The sequence below is a fragment of the Salmo salar genome, chromosome ssa23 (genome assembly GCF_905237065.1).
Source record: "Salmo salar chromosome ssa23, Ssal_v3.1, whole genome shotgun sequence".
In the NCBI taxonomy this organism is placed as follows: Eukaryota; Metazoa; Chordata; class Actinopteri; order Salmoniformes; family Salmonidae; genus Salmo; species Salmo salar.
In genome coordinates, this window is record NC_059464.1 from 4,481,746 (window position 1) to 4,504,481 (window position 22,736).

At 43.9% G+C, this 22,736-nt stretch overlaps 1 protein-coding gene across 2 annotated transcripts in view; it reads right to left on the reverse strand.

Moving 5' to 3' along the window:
* Positions 1-22,736, reverse strand: part of LOC106583961 (discs large homolog 1-like protein) — a 223,627-nt gene that overhangs the window by 110,859 nt on the left and 90,032 nt on the right. Inside the window, exons 1-3 of one of the 2 annotated variants that reach the window (XM_014168681.2) lie at positions 21,922-22,543; positions 21,686-21,739; positions 3,331-3,381 (exon numbers count right to left, since the gene is read on the reverse strand). In XM_014168681.2, the coding sequence (XP_014024156.2) occupies positions 3,331-3,381; positions 21,686-21,739; positions 21,922-21,945 (129 nt within the window). In that variant the 5' untranslated portion in view covers positions 21,946-22,543. Of the gene's footprint in view, positions 1-3,330; positions 3,382-21,685; positions 21,740-21,921; positions 22,544-22,736 lie in introns of those variants that run through there. The other variant, XM_014168679.2, reaches the window with a different exon arrangement.

Here is a 22,736-nt window from a genome sequence, read left to right on the forward strand (position 1 = left end):
CTGTGTCTTTGGCCTGTAGCATTTTGGAGATGTTCACATTTTCTAAAATCTTAGTCTAAAAAACATTTATTTTTCAGTGCTGCTGCATCATCCCTCTCGTCCTTCTTGTCACGTAAAAGCACAATCTTGGTGAGGGCCTTCATTACGTCCACATATCTGTATCTCAGGGTGGTCATCATATCTAGATGACCAGCGGGTGGGACACAGTCGTTTTAGTTACACTTTCTTTTTCTGATGCAAAATAAAATGTACCACTCAACATTGACCATCTCTTCATGCTATGCCCGAAGAAGGTGTATAACAGTTCAACAGTATCATAAAACTGTTTAATCTCTGGCACATTTTTGACAGAGTCATTAATGAGCCAGGTTAAGATTGTGCGATGCGCAATGCACATAAACAGCAAGCGGCTCTTTTTCTGATATTCTGGCCTGCACACCCGAATAGACCCCGCTCATGTTAGCAGCTCCATCATACCCCTGCTCTCGACATTTTGAAATATTCAGCCCATTATCCTCTATGCTTTTTATGTTGAAGCTGTCTCCCGAAATCCCCAAAACGACTCTTTGATGGTCAGATCTGTGGCGACATTATTTGCATCCCTTATCACTCTCACATAGTGATAGACTTGGCTTAACTGGTCTACTTTGGACACATCCGGTGTGGTGTCCATAATAATAGAAAAATAGGGCTTCCTGCATCTCTCCCTGAATGTCACACTTCACTCGCTCGGCTAAAATATAAATCAGCTCATTTTGGATTTGATGACTGAGATAGTCAACGGATCATGCGGGCGTTCCAAAAGTTATTTCAGAACTGGGTCGTAAAATGACAGCAGTTCAATTACACTGACAAAATTCCCACTGTTGGACTGCCCCAGCTTTTCACGGTGCCCTCTGAAAGCCAAATTACATGATGCAAGTGTGAGATTAGCTATGCGCTCCAACACCTGTCGCCAGAAATTTGCTGCGTACGCACGCCTCTCTCCATCTCTGCGTCAATAGTGCCATTGGGCTTCCATTAGTCATATACCAAACAGACACCCATGTGAATCTGGGATGTCTCTTGACATGCTATTTTGGATGTTAGATGGCGCCAATCTCTCACCCCATTCACCCACACATCAGACAAGGGGCACTCCGATCTCCGAACAGCCAGCAAGGCTCACAATACTCGCAATCTAGCTTGGCCGAATAACATAGCCATGTACGTGGTAATTTGATTCCATCCTTGGTTGTAGTGGTGTAATTCGACTCGGAAAATGGGTAAGAGAGTACATTTTCAGATATTACACATTTCTAATTTTGACAGAAAATTGTTTTCATTCCAAGTTAGTGTAATGTTAGCTAGCTAGCTAACGTTAGCTGGCTGGCTTGCTAGCTAACGTTACATGGATGATCTTATTATTTGTATCTCAGAGCCATTTGCTTGGCTAGTTATAGCCTAATGTTAGCTAGCTAACATTGATCCTGGTTGGTTAGCTACCTGCAGATTCATGCAAGGTAGTAATGTCATGAGTTGGGATTATGGTTCATTGTTTACCTAGCTAGCTACATGTTTTAACAAAAGACTCCACTATGCAAGTAAACGTTTTGGGTGTGATTGTAACGTTTGAGTGTGCCAGAGCGTGGAATAACTGATGAATTTACGAACGCTCAACCCCCGTTGAATATGACCGGTGTCAGAAAACGTCGTCAGAAAGTGTAATTAAATTGTTGCCAGCAGCCCAGTTACAGTCACCAATGCTCTGGATAACATGAAAAAAAGTCTAACCAGCTCTGCTAGGGTGAGTAAAATGGTGAGAGGGGGGTGTTCTCTCATTTGTGTCCAGAAGTATCTAGCAAGCTAGCCAATGTTAGCCAGTTAGCTTGGGTGCTTGACTGCCATTGTGAGGTCAGAACGCTCGGATCAACCCTACTCCTCTTCCAGAGCGTCCCATGTATGCTCTTAATGTTCCGAAAGCGAAACGCTCTGAATTTACGAAGGACAATCTGACAGCACAGTTGCAGTAGCCAACGCTCTGGATAAAATAAAAACAGCCTAACCAGCTCTGCAAGGGTGAGTAATGTTCAGTGAGCTGTTCTCTCATTTGTGTCTGGAAGTAGCTAGCAAGTTGGCCAATTAGCTTGGGAGCTTGACTGCTATTGTTAGAACAGAATGCTCAGATCAGCCCTTAAAGAGATGGGTGGGGCTAAAGTTTAAGAGGGTGTGAACAATGTTGAATGGGTGTAGACAAAGAAGAGCTCTCCAGTTGGTACCAAAACATTCAAAGGCCATTTTCTCAAAAGTGAGGTTACAAGTTTATCAACTTTCAAAGCAGAATTACTTTCCATTTGTTCCTCAAATGCAGTGTATGATATACCATTTTATAGCTCTGTGTCTCTGCTTTTATCCAATGTAAAAAACTATTTCAAATTTTGCTACATAAGCCTGAATCAAGGCGGTCGGTGACATTTTAAGAGCAGTAGTATAGGGCCAGGGCCTGACTCTATTGCCTACACTAAGACTCAGTGTGTGGTTGTGGTTAGGGGTGGTGTGTGTCGCTGATGTGTGTCTCACCATCTTTAATGGTGAAGTTGAGGTAGAGTTAATGATGCAAGCGCAAATCGTGGCTGAATCAGGTCACAGCAGAAAGATAAGAGAAGGGAGCCCTGCAGCCTTACAGGCAGACACAGAAACAGCTCCCTGCTCCTCTCCCCCCTCTCCCTCCTCTCCCCCTGCTCCCTGACACACAGCATTTTCATGATATAGTAAGACTGAGAGCCCTGGAAACACTATGAAAATATAAATGACATACCTTGCATGGTTTAACCTTTTTTTAATTAATTTTTATTCAAATTTCAACCTTTATATTTAAATATAGCCCCTCAATTTATTTTAAACCTTTTAATTTACATTAGAACCTTAAAGAGACAATCAACAGTTGCTACATCCATTTTTGGACTTACAAATTAATGATATGTACCCATTGATTCTCGCTCATGAGCTTTGAATACCCCATCAGAACCCAAAATATAAGCTTGTTTTACTCCAATTTTTGAAAACGAGGTAAAATGTAAACATACAATGTATAGCCTTAAAACATGGTTAAACCTATAATTGTGATATCATGAATGGTCATCCCTAGCTCTGTCTATGAATTTGAGAGTGACTGCATTTCTCCAGCCACATCCCTCAGTTTTTTACCAAATCATTGTCAGGGAATTAACTTTGTTATTGTTTCAACTGGTGATTGGCGCTTTAATTTTAGAGACACCTATTTTATGAAAACGTTAGCCATGGATGATGGGTTTAAAGTAACAACTAAGATGTGATGTTGCTCCTACTTACCCGTTCCAGAGTGATCTCCTCATACTCATAATCTGCTTCTGTTCCATTCACCTGAAAGACAAGACATCAGCCAATCAGTATCGTGGGGATCATAAGAGAGCTGTCTCCACTGGCCCAGGAGAGGGTGCCTATGGAAAGATCAAACGTCTTTCCCACTGCAGGTCTCATTTTGATGGCACACTATTCCTCAAAACCCAAACTGGAAGTGTTAAAGAAAGAGGTGTGAGGGACTAGGTACAGTTGAAGTCGGAAGTTTACATACACCTTAGCCAAATACATTTAAACTCAGTTTCACAATTCCTGACATTTAATCCAAGTAACAATTCCCTGTTTTAGGTCAGTTAGGATCACTACTTTATTTTAAGAATGTGAAATGTCAGAATAATAGCAGAGAGAATGATTTATTTGAGCTTTTATTTCTTTCATCACATTCCCAGTGGGTCAGAAGTTTACATACACTCAATTAGTATTTGGTAGCATTGCCTTTAAATTGTTCAACTTGGGTCAAACATTTTTGGTAGCCTTCCACAAGCTTCCCACAATAAGTTGGGTGAATTTTGGCCCATTCCTCCTGACAGAGCTGGTGTAACTGAGTCAAGTTTGTAGGTCTCCTTGCTCGAACACGCTTCTGCCCACCAATTTTCTATGGGATTGAGGTCAGGGCTTTGTGATGGCCACTCCAGTACCTTGACTTTGTTGTCCTTAAGCCATTTTGCCACAACTTTGGAAGTATGCTTGGAGTCATTGTCCATTTGGAAGACCCATTTGCGACCAAGCTTTAACTTCCTGACTGATGTCTTGAGATGTTGCTTCAATATATCCACATAATTTTCGTTCCTCATGATGCCATCTATTTTGTGAAGTGCACCAGTCGCTCCTGCAGCAAAGCACCCCCACAACATGACGCTGCCACCCCCGTGCTTCACAGTTGGGATGGTGTTCTTCGACTTGCAAGCCTCCCCCTTTTTCCTCCAAACATAACGATGGTCATTAAGGCCAAACAGTTCCATTTTTGTTTCATCAGACCAGACGACATTTCTCCAAAAAGTACGGTCTTTGTCCCCATGTGCTGTTGCAAACCGTAGTCTAGCTTTTGTTATTGTGGTTTTGGAGCAGTGGCTTCTTCCTTGCTGAGCTGCCTTTCAGGTTACGTTGATATAGGACTCGTTTTACTGTGTGGATATAGAATCTTTTGCACCTGTTTCCTCCAGCATCTTTACAGGGTCCTTTGCTGTTGTTCTGGGATTGATTTGCACCTTTCGCACCAAAGTACGTTCATCTCTAGGAGACAGAACGCGTCTCCTTCTTGAACGGTATGACGGCTGCGTGGTCCCATGGTGTTTATACTTGCGTACTATTGTTTGTACAGATGAACGTGGTACCTTAAGGCATTTGGAAATTGCTCCCAAGGATGAAACAGACTTGTGGAGGTCTACAATTTATTTTCTGATGATGATGTCAATTAGCCTATCAGAAGCTTCTAAAGCCATGACATAATTTTCTGGAATTTTCCAAGCTGTTTATTAAAGGTACAGTCAATTTAATGCATGTAAACTTCTGACCTACTGTAATTGTGATACAGTGAATTATAAGTTAAATAATCTGTCTGTAAACAATTGTTGGAAAACTTACTTGTGTCATGCACAAAGTAGATGTCCTTACCGACTTACCAAAACTATAGTTTTTAACAAGACATTTGTGGAGTGTTTGAAAAACAAGTTTTAATGACTCCAACCTAAGTGTATGTAATCTTCTGACTTCAACTGTATATACAGTAACAGTCAGAAGTTTGGACACACCTACCTACCTATTATTTTCTATATTTTCTACATTGTAGAATAATAGTGAAGACATCAACACAATGAAATAACACATACGGAATCATGTATTAACCCAAAACGTTTTAAACAAATCAAAATATATTTTATATATCAGATCCTTCAAATTAGACACCCTTTGCCTTGATGACAGCTTTGCACACTCTTGGCATTCTCTCAACCAGCTTCATGAGGTAGTCACCTGGAATGCTTGTCCAACAGTCTTGAAGGAGTTCCCACATATGCTGAGCACTTGTTGGCTGCTTTTCCTTCACTCTGCAGTCCAACTCATCCCAAACCATCTCAATTGGGTTGATGTACGGTGATTGTGGAGGCCAGGTCATCTGATGCAGCACTCCATCACTCTCCTTCTTGGTCAAATAGCCCTTACACAGCCTGGAGGTGTGTTTTGGGTCATTGTCCTGTTGAAAAACAAATGATAGTGTGACTAAGTGCAAACCAGATGGGATGGCGTATTGCTGAAAAGTGCTGTGGTAGCCATGCTGGTTAAGTGTGCGTTGAATTATAAATAAATCACAGACAGTGTCACCAGCAAAGCAGCCCCACCCCATCACACTTCCTCTTCCAAAAATCTCAAATTTGGATTCATCAGACCAAAGGACAGATTTCCATTGTTCGTGTTTCTTGGCACAAGCAAGTCTCTTCTTCTTATTGGTGTCCTTTAGTAGTGGTTTCTTTGCAACAATTCGACCATTAAGGTCTGATTCATGCAGTCTCCTCTGAACAGTTGATGTTGAGATGTGTCTGTTACTTGAATTCAGTGAAGCATTTATTTGGGCTGCAATCTGAGGTGCAGTTAATTGCCAATTTAGGAGGCTGGTAACTCCAATGAACTTATCCTCTACAGCAGTAGTAACTCTGAGTCTTCCTTACCTGTGGCGGTCCTCATGAGAACCAGTTTAATCTAGCCCCTGATGGTGTTTGCTTCTGCACTTGATGAAACTTTCAAAGTACTTTAAATTTTCGGTATTGACTGACCATGTCTTAAAGTATTGATGGACTGTCATTTCCTTTTGCTTATTTGAGCTGTTCTAGTCATGATATGGACTTAGCCTTATTTGGTAAAATACCATCTTCCATATACCTTGTCACAGCACAACTGATTGGCTGAAACTCATTAGGATGGGAATAAATACCACAAATTAACTTTTAACAAGGCACACCTGTTAATTGAAATGCACTCCAGGTGACTACCTCATGAAGCTGGTTGATAGAATGCCAAGAGTGTGCAAAGCTGTCATCAAGGCAAAGGGTGGCTACTTTGAAGAATCTAAAATATATTTTGATTTGTTTAACACTTTTTTGGTTACTACATGATTCCATATGTGTTATTACATAGTTTTGATTTCTTCACTATTATTCTACAATGTAGAAAATAGTACAAATTAAAAAATAAACTTGAATGAGTAAGTGTGTCCAAACTTTTGACTGGTACTGTATGTAGCAGTACTTTAGCTATAACAAACAACGGGTGGGTGAGAGAAGAGCAGAGCAGAGCTGACCACTCAGTAGCAGCCTAATAAAGGGCAGCGCAGGCTGGCTATCCATGTGAAATCCCCTCTGCTCTGTGGGGAATACTGCAGCGTTCTGTAGCAGGCAGGCAGGGAGGCGGCAGAGCTTTCTGAGCAGTGCACAGCGCTAATGCTGTCTTCCTGTGTGGCACGGGGAGGGGATAATCTCCATGGGATTAGAGGTGATAGCCATGTTGGGAAAGAACGGATCACAGAAGGGCTGCTCTGTCCCTGCCTAACTACAGTACAGTGGGGCAAAAAGTATTTAGTCAGCCTCCAATTGTGCAAGTTCTCCCACTTAAAAAGATGTGAGAGGCCTGTAATTTTCATCATAGGTACACGTCAACTATGACAGACAAAATGAGAAAAAAAATCCAGAAAATCACATTGTAGGATTTTTAATGAATTTATTTGCAAATGATGGTGGAAAATAAGTATTTGGTCACCTACTAACAAGCAAGATTTCTGGCTCTCACAGACCTGTAACTTCTTTTTTAACCTGTTTAGGATAGGGGGCAGTATTTTCACGGCCGGATAAAAAAACGTACCCGATTTAATCTGGTTATTACTCCTGCCCAGAAACTAGAATATGCATATAATTATTTGATTTGGATAGAAAACACCCTAAAGTTTCTAAAACTGTTTGAATGGTGTCTGTGAGTATAACAGAACTCATATGGCAGGCCAAAACCTGAGAAAATTGTATATGGGAAGTGCCCTGTCTGACCATTTCTTGTCCTTCTATAGCCTCTTTATCGAAAATACAGGATCTCTGCTGTAACGTGACATTTTCTAAGGCTCCCATAGGCTCTCAGAAGGCGCCAGAACGTGGAATGATAACTCTGCAGTCCTTGGGCGAAAAACAGTAGGGGTTTTGGAAAGTGGTCGTTCTGAGAACAATGACACTGGTGTGCGCGTGCATGTGACGACTCCATTTTACTTCTTTCAGTGTTTGAACGGATACAACGTCTCCCGGTCGGAATATTATCGCTATTTTACCAGAAAAATCGCATAAAAATTGATTTTAAACAGCGTTTGACATGCTTCGAAGTACAGTAATGGAATATTTTGAATTTTTTTGTCACGATATGCGCCGGCGCGTCACCCTTCGGATAGTGTCTTGAACGCAAGAACAGAACGCAGCTATTTGGATATAACTATGGATTATTTGGAACCAAAACAACATTGGGTGTTGAAGTAGAAATCCTGGGAGTGCATTCTGATGAAGAACAGCAAAGGTAATCAAATTTTTCTTATAGTAAATCTGAGTTTGGTGAGTGCCAAACTTGGTGGGTGTGAAAATAGCTAGCCATGATGGCCGGGCTATCTACTCAGAATATTGCAAAATGTGCTTTCACCGAAAAGCTATTTTAAAATCGGACACCGCAATTGCATAAAGGAGTTCTGTATCTATAATTCTTTTTTTTTTTTTAATGTTTTTTGTGAACGTTTATCGTGAGTAATTTTATGCTAGTTCTGAACAAAACATGCTAATGTAAAAAGCTGGTTTTTGATATAAATATGAACTTGATTGAACAAAACATGCATGTATTGTATAACATAATGTCCTAGGAGTGTCATCTGATGAAAATCATCAAAGGTTAGTGCTGCATTTAGCTGTGGTTTTGGTTTTTGTGACATTATATGCTAGCTTGAAAAATGGGTGTGTGATTATTTCTGGCTGGGTACCCTCCTGACATAATCTAATGTTTTGCTTTCGCTGTAAAGCCTTTTTGAAATCGGACAATGTCGTTAGATAAAGGAGAGTCTTGTCTTTAAAATGGTGTAAAATAGTAATATGTTTGAAAAATTGACGTTTTTGGATTTTTGAGGTATTTGTAATTCGCGCCACGCTCTACCATTAGATATTGGTGTGGCGTTCCGCTAGCGGAACATCTAGATGTAAGATTAACAGGTGTGCGTAATGATGAATCCCATGACCGGTGGTTAGTACTCTGGCGACGTCGTACGCCGGAGGGAAGGAGCAGGAGCAAACGTGACAGTACCCCCCCTCTGACGTGCGGCTCCAGCCATAGGACAACGCCGACCAGGGGGACGACCCCGAGGATGAGGAGCCAGTGATGTTGGGGTCCAAAATGTACTCCACCATAACCCAACACCGCTCCTCTGGGCCATACCCCTCCCAATCAACCAGGGAGTCCAGTAGGGATCTGACAGCATACGCCCGGCCCCCCTCGATGTCCGGGGGGGGGGGGCAGCATCAGCTAGGGGGATCAACCTGAGAAGGGAGACAGTTTTTCCAAGATGGCGCTGCAGTAGGATGTGTGTATCTGTCTTTGTCTTATCCCGTGTAAATAGCCAGTCTTTTTCGTATATATCTTAATCTCATTTTCTATCTACGAACTAAATATACTTTCCTGCAACCTCCTCACCCAATGTGGTATGGATCAGCTATTTTTATTCCTTATAACTGGAACATCCATCAGGAGCTAGCCAGCTAACTAGCTACTAGTATTTGTTAGCCACGGCTAGCGGTCTTTGCCTTTTTTCCCCGTAATAAGCCAGCCTTAGCTCGGACAACACCTGCCAGTCTGCACAGTGCGATATCACACCAGAGCATATCGGACTGCTTCTCTCTACCATATCACCGGATTCCTGCCGCTCTGGATGATTACACCGGATCATTACTCCAGATCATTGCAGCTAGCTAGATGCAACCGAGAAGCTATTGTTAGCTAATGCCTCTGTCCCGAAGCAAGCACCAGCTAGCTTTGAGCTAGCCTTGAGCCAGGCCCATATACCAGCTAATTCTAGGGCTACAATACGTCCTTTGCCAATTGGCCTGGACCCTTTATTGTCGACCCGGAGCACTGCCGATCCATCACAGCTGGACTGCCGACGTGATTGCCCGATGTGGTCTCAATAGTCTATTCTGTTACGATGTCGCCGAAGAACCAACTACTAGCACCGGCCCGCTAGCTTTTCTGAACGCTGTGTCCCCTGCTCGCCTAGCGTAGTAGTGACTACCGAACAGCACCCTGACTGACCTATTGCTGCTCTTTTGACCCTATGATCACTCGGCTACACAGCTGATGCCTCCTGGACTGTTTCAATAACACGGTACCTCATTTTGTTTACCTGTCGGCCCCAGCCTCGAACTTAGGTCTTGTATGTACCCAACTGACCCGCTCTGCACATTCATCACCATTTACCCGTTGTTGTCTTTGCTCTCCTGATCAACACCTGTGATTGCTTTATGGCTCTTTCTAATGTCAATATGCCTTGTCTACTGCTGTCTTGGCTAGTTTTTACTGTTTTATTTCACTGTCCCACTCAAAATGCCTTAGATAGATCTTTCGTCCCACCCCACACAAATGCAGAGACCTCACCTGGCTTAACTTGCCCCTCCAAAGATGAAACCTCTCTCATCGTCACTAAACGCCTAGGTTTACCTCCACTGTACTCACATCCTACCATACCCATGAATCTTTTCTACCACGCCCAAAATTCTGCTCCTTTTATTCTCTGTCCCCAGCACGCTAGACTACAAGTTATTATAGCCTTTAGCCGTACCCTCATCCTTCTCCTCCTCTGTTCCTCTGGGGATGTAGAGGTTAACCCAGGCCCTGTAGCCCCAAGTTCCACTTCTATTCCCCAGGCGCTATCATTTGCTGACTTCTGTAACCGTAAAAGCCTTGGTTTCATGCATGTTAACGTTCGAAGCCTCCTCCCTAAGTTTGTTTTATTCACGGCTTTAGCACACTCCACCAACCCTGATGTCCTAGCCATGTCTGAATCCTGGCTTAGGAAGGCCACCAAAAATTCAGAAATGTCCATTCCCAACTACAACATTTTCCGCTAAGATAGAACTGCCAAAGAGGGTGGAGTTGCAATCTACTGCAGAGATATCCTGCAGAGTTCTGTCATTGTCACAAAAAGAGCCGTGTTGAATAGACCAAACTGCAGCGGGAATATGGATGCTCATGTTTTAATTCAAAAAAGGAGTAACGCATCCACTGGAAACCAATATACACGACAGGAACAGTTTTGCAGGCACACAACACGCAGTGCAAAAACAACTACCCACGAAAACCAAACAAACACACACCTACTTATGGGACTCCCAATCAGAGGCAACTAGAAACACCTGCCTCCAATTGAGAGTCCAGCACCCAAAACTATATATAGAAAAACAAACCTAGAACCTATACCAAACTAATACACCCCACTACACCACACACAAAACCCCATAATACAAAACAAATATACCTCTGCCACGTTCTGACCAAATATAATAGAAATAATACCTAAATATTGGTCAGGACGTGACAGTCATGCTATCCAGGTCTGTGCCCAAACAATTCGAGCTTCTACTTTTAAAAATCCACCTTTCCAGAAATAAGTCTCTCACTGTTGCTGCTTGTCATAGACCCCCCTCAGCCACCAGCTGTGCCCTGGACACCATATGTGAATGAATTGCCCCCCATTTATCTTCAGTTTTTACTGTTAGGTGACCTAAACTGGGACATGCTTAACACCCCGGCCGTCCAACAATCTAAGCTAGATGCCCTCAATCTCACACAAATTATCATGGAAGCTACCAGGTACAACCCTAAATCCGTAAACACGGGCACCCTCATAGATATCATCCTGACCAACCTGCCCTCTAAATACACCTCTGCTGTCTTCAACCAGGATCTCAGCAATCACTGTCTCATTGCCTGCGTCCATAATGGGTCCCGCGGTCAAACGACCACCCCTCATCATTGCCAAACGCTCCCTAAAACACTTTAGCGATCAGGCCTTTCTAATCGACCTGGCCCGGGTATCCTGGAAGGATATTGACCTCATTCCATCAGTAGAGGATGCCTGGTTATTCTTTCAAAGTGCTTTCCTCACCATCTTAAATAAGTCTCTCACAGTGCCATCCATTTTGTCACAAAAGCCCCATATACTACCCACCACTGCGACCTGTATGCTCTCGTTGGCTGGCCCTCGCTTCATATTCGTCGCCAAATCCACTGGCTCCAGGTCATCTATAAGTCTTTGCTAGGTAAAGCCCCGCCTTATCTCAGCTCACTGGTTACCATAGCAGCACTCACCCGTATCACGCGCTCCAGCAGGTATATTTCACTGGTCACCCCCAAAGCCAACTCCTCCTTTTCTTCCAGTTCTCTGCTGCCAATGACTGGAACGAATTGCAAAAATCACTGAGCTGGAAACTTATATCACCCTCACTAACTTTAAGCATCAGCTGTCAGAGCAGCTTACCGATCATTGCACCTGTACATAGCCATCTGTAAATAGTCCACCCAACTACCTCATCCCCATATAGTTATTTATTTTTTTGCTCCTTTGCACCCCAGTGTCTCTACTTGCACATTCATCTTCTGCACATCTATCACTCCAGTGTTAATGTTAAATTGTAATTATTTCGCCACTATGGCCTATTTATTGCCATACCTCCCTAATCTTACTACATTTGCACACACTGTATATAAACATTTCTATTGTGTTATTGACTGTACATTTGTTTATCCCATGTGTAACTGTGTTGTTTGTGTCGCACTGCTTTGCTCTATCTTAGCCAGGTCACAGTTGTTAATGAGAACTTGCTCTCAACTTACCTGCCTGGTTAACCTGTTGGGTCTAGGGGGCAGCATTTGCACGTCTGGATAAAAAAAATGTACCCGATTTAATCTGGTTACTAATCCTACCCAGTAACTAGAATATGCATATACTTATTATATATGGATAGAAAACACTCTAAAGTTTCTAAAACTGTTTGAATGGTGTCTGTGAGTATAACAGAACTCATTTGGCAGGCAAAACCCTGAGACATTTTCTGACAGGAAGTGGATACCTGATGTGTTGTATTGACTTTAAACCTATCCCATTGAAAAACACAGGGGCTTAGGAATATTTTGGCACTTCCTATTGCTTCCACTAGATGTCACCAGCCTTTACAAAGTGTTTTGAGTCTTCTGGAGGGAGATCTGACCGAACAAGAGCCATGGAACGATGATGTCCCATTAGACACCTGGCGCGCGAGTTCATGTTGGGTACCCTCGTTCCAATACGTTATAAAAGAGTATGCATTCGTCCACCTTGAATATTATTCATGTTCTGGTTAAAAAGGCCCTAATGATTTATGCTATACAACGTTTGACATGTTTGAACGAACGGAAATATATTTTTTCCCCTCGTTCATGACGAGAAGTCCGGCTGGCTTACATCATGTGCTAACGAGACGGAGATTTTTGGACATAAATGATGAGCTTTTTTGAACAAAACTACATTCGTTATGGGCCTGTGATACCTGGAAGTGACATCTGATGAAGAGAATCAAAGGTAATGGATTATTTACATAGTATTTTCGATTTTAGATCTCCCCAACATGACGTCTAGTCTGTATCGCAACGCGTATTTTTCTGGGCGCAGTGCTCAGATTATTGCAAAGTGTGATTTCCCAGTAAGGTTATTTTTAAATCTGGCAAGTTGATTGCGTTCAAGAGATGTAAATCTATAATTCTTTAAATGACAATATAATATTTTACCAATGTTTTCTAATTTTAATTATTTAATTTGTGACGCTGACTTGACTGCCGGTTATTGGAGGGAAACGATTTCCTCAACATCAATGCCATAGTAAAACGCTGTTTTTGGATATAAATATGAACTTGATAGAACTAAAAATGCATGCATTGTCTAACATAATGTCCTAGGAGTGTCATCTGATGGAGATTGTAAAAGGTTAGTGCATCATTTTAGCTGGTTTTATGGTTTTGGTGACCCTGTCTTTGACTTGACAAAACATTACACACAACTCTTGTAAATGTACTGTCCTAACATACTCTAAATTTATGCTTTCGCCGTAAAACCTTTTTGAAATCGTAAAACGTGGTTAGATTAAGGAGATGTTTATCTTTCAAATGGTGTAAAATAGTTGTATTTTTGAAAAATTTGAATTTTGACATTTATTTGGATTCAAATTTGCCGCTCTTGAAATGCACCTGCTGTTGATGGAGTGCACCACGGGTGGCACGCTAGCGTCCCACCTAGCCCCAAGAGGTTAAATAAAAGGTAAAATAAAAATAAACATGAAAAGAGGGTATGTATGTCACCTCATTGACCCTCCGGAGAACCTTGAACGGCCCCACAAACCAGGGCCTCGGTTTCTTGCAGGGCAGGCGGAGTGGGAGCCAAACACGATCCCCAGGATGGAACTCAGGGTTCTCATTGTGGTGACGGTCTGCCTGTTCCTTCTGACGATGGACGGCGCTCTGGAGTCACTCGCCGGAACCACTCATCTACCACAGGAGCCATGGTCTGGCCTGGGGTCCATGGGGCCAGGGCCGTCTGTAAACCCAAAACACACTGGAAGGGGTTCAACCCAGTGGAGGAGTGATGTAGAGAGTTCTGGGTGTACTCGGCCCAAGGAGGGAAACATGCCCACTCACCCTGCCAGTCCTGACAGTAACTCCTCAGGTACCTCCCTAGCTCCTGATTCATCCTCTCCTCCTGCCCGTTAGACTGAGGCCGATACCCGGATGTGAGACTAACCATGACCCCGAGCTTCTCCAAGAAGGCCCGCCATATTCGGGATGTGAATTGGGGGCCACGGTCCGAGACGATGTCCTCCGGAAGGCCATAATTCCGGAAGACCTGCTGGAAGAGTGCCTCAGCGACCTGGAGAGCAATGGGAAGACCAGGAAAAGGGATGAATCGACATGACTTGGAAAATCTATCCACTACCACCAGAATGGTGGTGAAAACATCAGAAGGAGGAAGATCAGTAACAAAGTCAATGGATAGATGGGACCAAGGTCGCTGAGGCACGGGAAGCGGCAGGAGCTTCCCTGCTGAGCATTCCGGGGGGACTTAAGTTTGAGCACACACGGAACAGGAGTTGACATACCGCGGAACTTCCTGCACCAAGGTGGGCCACTAGTATTTCTCAGGGAGGGAATGGATGGTGCGAGAAATACCTGAATGTCCAGCGACGACAGCTGTGTGTGCCCAGGTCAGCAGCCAATCCCTTATCCCTGTGGGAATGTAGATGCACGCGGAAGGACAATTCTCACGAAAGGCCTCGTTGGCTGCGGGAGACCAAACCAACCTACGAGGCCCACCCTTGAGGAGGGAGGTGAGAGGAGTGGCGAGGGTGCTGAAGTTCCTGATGAAACGGCGGTAAAAGTTGGCAAACCCCAAAAACCATTAACACCTTTATGGTGGTTGGGACTGGCCATGACCTTACCGCATCTACCTTCTTGTCCTCCATCCTCACTCCCTGCGGGCTGATTTGGTGCCCAAGAAGGAGACAGTCCTCTGGTGGAATTGGCACGTCTCTGCCTTGACGATCAGGTGGTTAGCCAAGAGGCATTCCTGGACTGCTCGAACGTGAGTGATGTGATCTTCCAGGTTGGTCGAGAAGATCAGGATGTCATCGATGTAAACAATCACCTGATGTCTGAGCATGTCCCTGAACACCTTGTTGACGAATGCCTGGAACACTGATGGAACATTGGCTAAGCCAAAGGGCATCTTCCACTCACCCCCCTCCCGGAAGCGAATGAGAATGTAGGCACTCCAAAGGTCCAGTTTGGTGAAGAACCAGGCCCCGCGGAGCTGCTCGATGGCTGACGGCACCAGCGGGAGAGGGTACCAATACTTTGTGGTGATGTCATTGAGTCCACGGTAATCGATACAAGGGCGTAATCCTTCCTCCTTCTTGGCAACGAAGAAGAAACCAGCCAACGCAGGGGACATGGACCTGCGGATGAAACCCTGCCGGAGGGCCTCTTGAATGTACAGTTGAAGTCGGAAGTTTACATACACTTAGGTTGTAGTCATTAAAACTCATTTTTCAACCACTCCACAAATTTCTTGTCAACAAAATATAGTTTTGGCAAGTCGGTTAAGACATCTACTTTGTGCATGACACAAGTAAAAGTATCTATATCCACAGTAAAACGAGTCCTATATTGACATAACCTGAACGGCTGCTCAGCAAGAAGCCACTGCTCCAAAACCGCCATAAGAAAGCCAGACTACAGTTTGCAACTGCACATGGGAACAAAGATCGTACTTTTTGAAGAAATGTCCTCTGGTCTGATGAAACAAAAATAGAACTGTTTGGCCATAATGACCATCGTTATGTTTGGAGGAAAAAGGGGGAGGCTTGCAAGCCAAAGAACACCATCCCAATCATGAAGCATGGGGGTGGCAGCATCATGTTGTGGGGGGGGTGCTTTGCTGCAGAAGGGACTGGTGCACTTCACAAAATAGATGGCATCACGAGGAACGAAAATTATGTGGATATATTGAAGCAACATCTCAAGACATCAGTCAGGAAGTTAAAGCTTGGTCGCAAATGGGTCTTCCAAATGGACCCCAAGCATACTTCCAAAGTTGTGGCAAAATGGCTTAAGGACAACAAAGTCAAGGTATTGGAGTGGCCATCACAAAGCCCTGACCTCAAACCTATAGAAAATTTGTGGGCAGAACTGAAAAAGTGTGTGCGAGCAAGGAGGCCTACAAACCTGACTCAGTTACACCAGCTTTGTCAGGAGGAATGGGCCAAAATTCACCCAACGTATTGTGGGAAGCTTATGGAAGGCTAGCCGAAACATTTGACCCAAGTTAAACAATTTAAAAGCAATGCTAACAAATGCTAATTGAGTGTATGTAAACTTTCCACTGGGAATGTGATGAAAGAAATAAAAGCTGAAATAAATCATTCTCTCTACTATTATTCTGACATTTCACATTCTTAAATTAAAGTGGTGATCCTAACTGACATAAAACAGGGAATTGTTACTTGGATTAAAAGTCAGGAATTGTGAAAAACTAAGACTTCAACTGTAGTTCTCCATGGTCTGGGTCTCAGCCACCGACAGAGGGTAGATACGTCTGCATGGAGGTGTAGCACCGGAAAACACGTCAATGGCACAGTCACAGGGGCGATGAAGAGGGAGACCGGTAGCACGGGTCTTGAGAATACCTCCCTTAAATCCTGATATTCCTCCAGGATTGTTGGGCTGGAGGGCAACCACAGGACTCTCAACCAACGTGGAACTACAGGGAAGCAGGTCCTCCGGTATTCAGGTGACCAGTTGGTGATTCTCATCCTCGACCATGATATGGTAGGGTTATGGCGCTGAAACCAAGGTAGGCCGAGTATGATCTTGTGAACTGGTGCACTGGGGATGAAGAAGGGGATGTTTTCTGGGTGATTGGGCTCCACGATGAGGGTGAGTGGTTGGGTGACGTGTGTGATGGTTCCAGATCCTAAAGGCCGACAGTAGAGACCTTGAACAAAAAAAGGAGAGGAGAGCGGGTAGGTAGTAATATTGAGAGAGGAGGCAAGTGTCTGATCCATAAAGATCCCTGCGGTGCCGGAATCCACTAGAGCTGTAGACACAGGGCATGAGGGACAGTCAGCCAAAGTGATGGGTACTACAAAGAGTCTAACCGGAAGAGCAGTAGATGGAATACTCACTCCTGGTCCAGGGGATGTAACATCCCGTGACCGTCCCTCTGGTCTAGTGGATCCCGAATTCTGAAGTAACGGACACTGCTGGCGCTTGTGCCTTCCCTGGCGACAGTACAGACAGAGACCCAGCTGTATCCGTCTGCGTCATTCCGCCGCGGGAAGGTGTGTAACCCCTACCTCCATGGGTTCAGCTTCTGATCCCGAACACTCGCCGAAGGAGGGAGAAAAGTGATGGAGATGCCGACGCTCCCGGAGGAGGTTATTCAGACGGATGGCCCTCCTCGCGCAGACCTCTTCTAAATAACGTTCTGAGCGCCGACTCATTCCATCCACTGGAAGCTGCTACTGTCCGGAAGGTATGCACATACTCAGCAGGTGTCTGATTCCCGTGCTAGAGCTGAAGCAGATGCTCACCTCCCTCTCTGCCCTTCGCGGGATGATAGAAAATACATTTAAACAGAGCCAAGAACCCCTCATAAGACTCGAGCTCCTCCTCTCCTCTCTCCCATTCCAATGCCCGCCCAGTCAGCAGAGAAATAACCGTGGCAACCTTAGACCTCTCAGTGGTGGGGGCTCCCATCTGATGTGCGAAATAGAGGGAGCACTGAAGGAGGAAGCCACGGCATTTGGATGGTTTCCCGTCATATTTCTCCGGGAGGGATAGACGGGCATCGCTGACCTGAGCGGGTTGCTGGATGGGCTGGTGTGCTGACTCGTTGGGTAGACGGGCTCTAGAATGTCCTCTGCTGTTGAGATGTTGTAGACTGCGGAGAACATCTTCCATGGCCATCCCCAGTTGAGCCAGCTGATCATGGTTTTGACGAAGAAGGTAACCTTGTTCATCAATCGTCTGGGAGATGTCCAGTTGTCCTGCTGCTTCAATATTTTGAGTGTGTATTCTGTAATGATGGGGCGGTGAGTCGGAACCAGGAACACGCCACTAACATAAGGCAGAACACCGATACACAATGACAATACCAACTGGTGAGTGAACATGGGAGAGTGACATATAAAGGGAAAGAGATGATGAAAGTAATGGAGTCCAGGTGTGAATCATGATTAACAGGTGCGCGTAATGATGAGTGCCAGGTGTGCGTAAATGATGAATCCCAGGACCGGTGGTTAGTTCTCTGGCAACGTCATACGCCGGAGGGGAGGAGCAGGAGCAGAAGTGACATTATGTTAGGTCCTGTGATGTGGCTATGCCAAATGGCTGTGAGCTACACTAGTTCATTTAGCAGACAAGATCTGCTTATTATTCCGTGGCATTATTTTATAGTATGAAGAAAACAATTGAACAAAGCTGAACAAAATATCAATATTTTCTCCAAACGATGGAGGGAGTGCCCACGAGGATATTCTGTGTTGAGCGGTTAACAAAGAAATAGGTACTCCTATATGCTTAATTTAGAGTTATTAATGTAAATGTAATAATTACATTTTATTTAAAACATTTTACTCAGGCCTTTTCATTAGTGGCGTAATGTCAACAATTTATTTGTTCATTATGTTGTTGAAAATTGTTGCGGTAACAATAATTTTTGCGTGGGTAGTTGAAGAAATTGTGTTAACATGCATAATATCTGATCAAAAAAACATAATAATAATTAAGAAATAAGTACAGATCCTAATCTCAGTGATCTAAGAGGAAATTTAGTAAAAAATTACACTTGAGAATTTTCGTGAGAATGACCCTGTCACGCCCTGATCTGTTTAACCTGTCTTTGTGATTGTCTCCACCCACCTCCAGGTGTTACCCGTTTTCCCCATTAGTCCCTGGGTATTTATTCCGGTGTTCCCTGTTTATTTGTTGCCAGTTCGTCTTGTCTTGTCAACCAGCGTGTTTTTCCGTGCGCCTGCTTTTTCTTATCTCTCTTTTGCTAGTCCTCCCGGTTTTGACCCTTGCCTGCCTTGACTCTGAACCCGCCTGCCTGACCATACTGCCTGCCCTGACCTTGAGCCTGCCTGCCACTCTGAACCTCCTGGACTCTGACCTTGTTATGATCTTTTGCCTGTCCACGACCATTCTCTTGCCTGCCCCTTGGATTATAATAAATATCAGAGAGCCATCTGCCTCTCGTGTCTGCATCTGGGTCTCGCCCTGTGCCCTTATAGACCCAGATGCACCTTTATGTTAAGTGTCTTTAGAGCATTGGGCCACTAACTGGAAGGTTGCTGGATCGAACCCCCAAGCTGACAAGGTAAAAATCTGTCGCTCTGCCCCTGAGCAAAGCAGTTAACTCACTGTCCCAGGGCACCGAAGACATGGATGTCGATTAAGGTAGCCCCCCGCACCTCTCTGATTCAGAGGGGTTTGGTTAAATGCGGAAGACACATCCAGGTGAATACATTCAGTTGGACAACTGACTAGGTACCCCCTTCCCCTTTACAACCCCCCTCTCTCTCTAAGGCCTTCCTCTCTCGCTTGCTCTCTCCCAGGGTAGTCATACAGGCCCCAAATTAGGGTCAATCTCAGAAACATTGCTCTGTTTTTCTGTCTCACTCTCTTGCTCCCTCTCTCTCTGCCAGGGTAGCTATATAGGCTCCAAATTAGGATCAATTAGAGACATTTGGTGTAGTAGAAACTTCCTTTTCCACTTTTTCTTTCAATCAGTTTGGTTGAATAACAATGTTAGGGATAAAATAATACACACAGACAGTGCTGGGGAGGGATTAGAGGTTTAGAGTTCCTAAATAAAAAGTTGCAATAGGAAAATAAATAAACACCCAACAATTAATCTCCCAACCAACCCCAGCATGCCAAAGTGTTACACAAGGCTCTGTCCATGATTTGGGCTATTTGAGTGTGATCCTGTAACCCAGGCTTTAAGCTCCCTGATGGGACTCTAAGGCCTTTAAATACCAAATGCATTCCTGTCTATTTGCACAAAATACTAGGCTACTTACCTGCTTGCAATGCAATACTTCAACCACTAGAAACTGTGCGTATGCATGGTCTGAAGTTTGTGGGAAGCTAAGCACATTCTCTGTTCAAGTTCAATTTTTATAAATGCCAACAACTTTGTGCGAAAACTGGCGCACACATGTTTTGGGGTATATTTTGTACGTACTCAACGTTTTTTAAATGAGGCCTCTGATGCTGTCATCAGAGTCCTAGGGAAACAGATGAACAAGACAGTCAGTGCAAGCAACACTACTGAACTCAGTCACTCACTAGGCTGCTGAGACGAAGTCAAGCATTCAACACTAGATACACCCATGCACTGAGACACAATGGAATCTCTGGGCACAGGACTATAGTAAGACCCTCAGAGCAAAGAACTATTCTCCAGCAGGTAGGAGTAACACCAGAGGAAAGAGAATCAGTTTGACATGTAATGTATGATATCCATCCCACCCAAGGGTTTACCATCTCTTATCATAGGCTGGTCTGCACTTTCCGGTGTTTCCCTGTGAGGAGGTAACAGTAAACTCAACATTTAGTTAGAAAAACTATCAGTAGCCAGTGGCCAGCTTGATGGCTGAACTACAGTAGAGTGAAGTTGCCTTCTCTCTCTAACACCTGCTCAGAAGAGAACAATAGCTACCGTAACTCCCCTGGTGTCTTAGAAGCATCTTGTCATATCACAGAAATGCACGCACACACAGACACACACACCTTATTGATCTTCTCTGTGTAAAACTGGCACCCTGGTTATTGTAATTCACACCTCAACCGTGTCCCTCAACTCTTTATTAATATGACCATGCTGCTATCGTGAGGACCTGTTCTTATGCAATTGTCACATCACCAGCAATTTCCATCGGGAACAGCGGTTACTGTAATATACGTGCTATTCATTGACCATTAGATTGAGTAGTGGGTATACAGGGGATGAGTATACATTCTATATTCCCCTCAGCAGAATTATGCACAGAGACTAGACCACGCACCATTATTTGGCTTGTAATCTCAATAAACAATCTCAATGGAAGGCATTTCCTCAGCCCAGATAAATACACTATTCTGGACATTCAGGAGGTTCAGTGTGCCTGGTAATTAAAATGTAACAGAAATTAATAATAATGTAAATTGTACAGTACAATGTTGTTGCTGCATACTGTACAAAGAGAGGTTCAAATCACCAAGTAGATAAACCAGACATAATAGTCAACGGCTGTAGCTTGCAGCTTTGATTTCTAGCTCTGGCTGGTAACAATTATAGATTATAACTTTGACATGGTATTTTGCTTTAACAGCAACTATGTTGTGCTTCATAAACAAAGGACAGGATGGTTACACTCTATTTGTAGTCCATTATTTCCTGGTACTTAGACCACATCGTCGACATTACATGGTAACATGGTAATTACATAACAGTTCTCTAATAACCATTTGGTTTTGGTATTTTATTAGGATCCCCATTAGCTGTTGCAAAAGCAGCAGCTACTCTTCCTGGGGCCACACACAACATGAAACATAATACAGATTGACATAATACAGAACATCAATAGACAAGAACAGCTCAAGGACAGAACTACATACATTTATTTGTGGCTAATTTCAGTTCAGTGTTTATCTGTGCGTGCGTAAAGAAATGTAGACTTACATATGAGGGGGTGTCCAAACTGTCTGTGTTGACCACCACTGGAGGTGGGTTTGCCTGCAACAGAAAAACAAAATTAACTCAGTTTTGGTTTTCAAAATATTTAGTGAGAAAATACTTTTTTTTTCACCTCGCGATTACCCTGGTAGTATGTTGCAAAAGCTTCACACAACAACAACAAAAAATAAATACATTTGGTAAAGCCCCCCCAAAATTTGTGAGACAAAATAATCACTTACTCTCTGCATGTTTTGGTAGAACATTTTGAAAGCATCGGCTACAGATTATCACGGCAGAATGGGTCCATATGCGACATGACATGGTGTTCTGTTGTGCCGAACTCCTGAAGCTTGAAGCCTACAGCTATGGCGTCGACCCAAACACCCCCAACTACAGCCTTAATAACAGACAACTCCTTCTGGCGCTTCACTGGGCTGATCTCTCCTACAGGTCTGGAGGTAAAAACAACCACCTGAAGCTGAATATCTCTCCAGAAACACTCCCCACCACAAACCCCACCACCCCCACCACAACAGAAGCCAAATGGGAGGGGTGTAAAAAAAAAAAAGGTAACAGAAAAGAGGAGAAAAAAAAAGAAGAGGTATGACCTATGACATGGGTGACCAGGGTGCGGGTGGAGAGAAGGGTGGAGAGATGGCAGGAATGGTCTCAGCTGGTATAAGGATCACAGGGATTATGGGTACGGGGGGGCGGGACCACCCCATCTGGCTGCTAAACAATGGCAATGGAGGTTGAGGGTCAGGGTACAACACGTATAGACACACAGGCAGAATGCACAACTACACACAACACATAACATGATGAAGGGCAAGAAGGGAGGGAGGAAGAGATCGAGAGAGAGAGAGATCGAGAGAGATCGAGAGAGAGATCGAGAGAGAGAGAGAGGGAGAGAGAGAGAGAGAGAGAGAGAGAGAGGAATCGAGAGATTGAGTGAGTGGGTGAGAGAGAGAACAGGTGAGAGAAATTGAAAGAGAAATTGAGAGAGAGAGAGAGAGAAAATATGATAATGCTCTGAGTGATGATAATGTGGTAG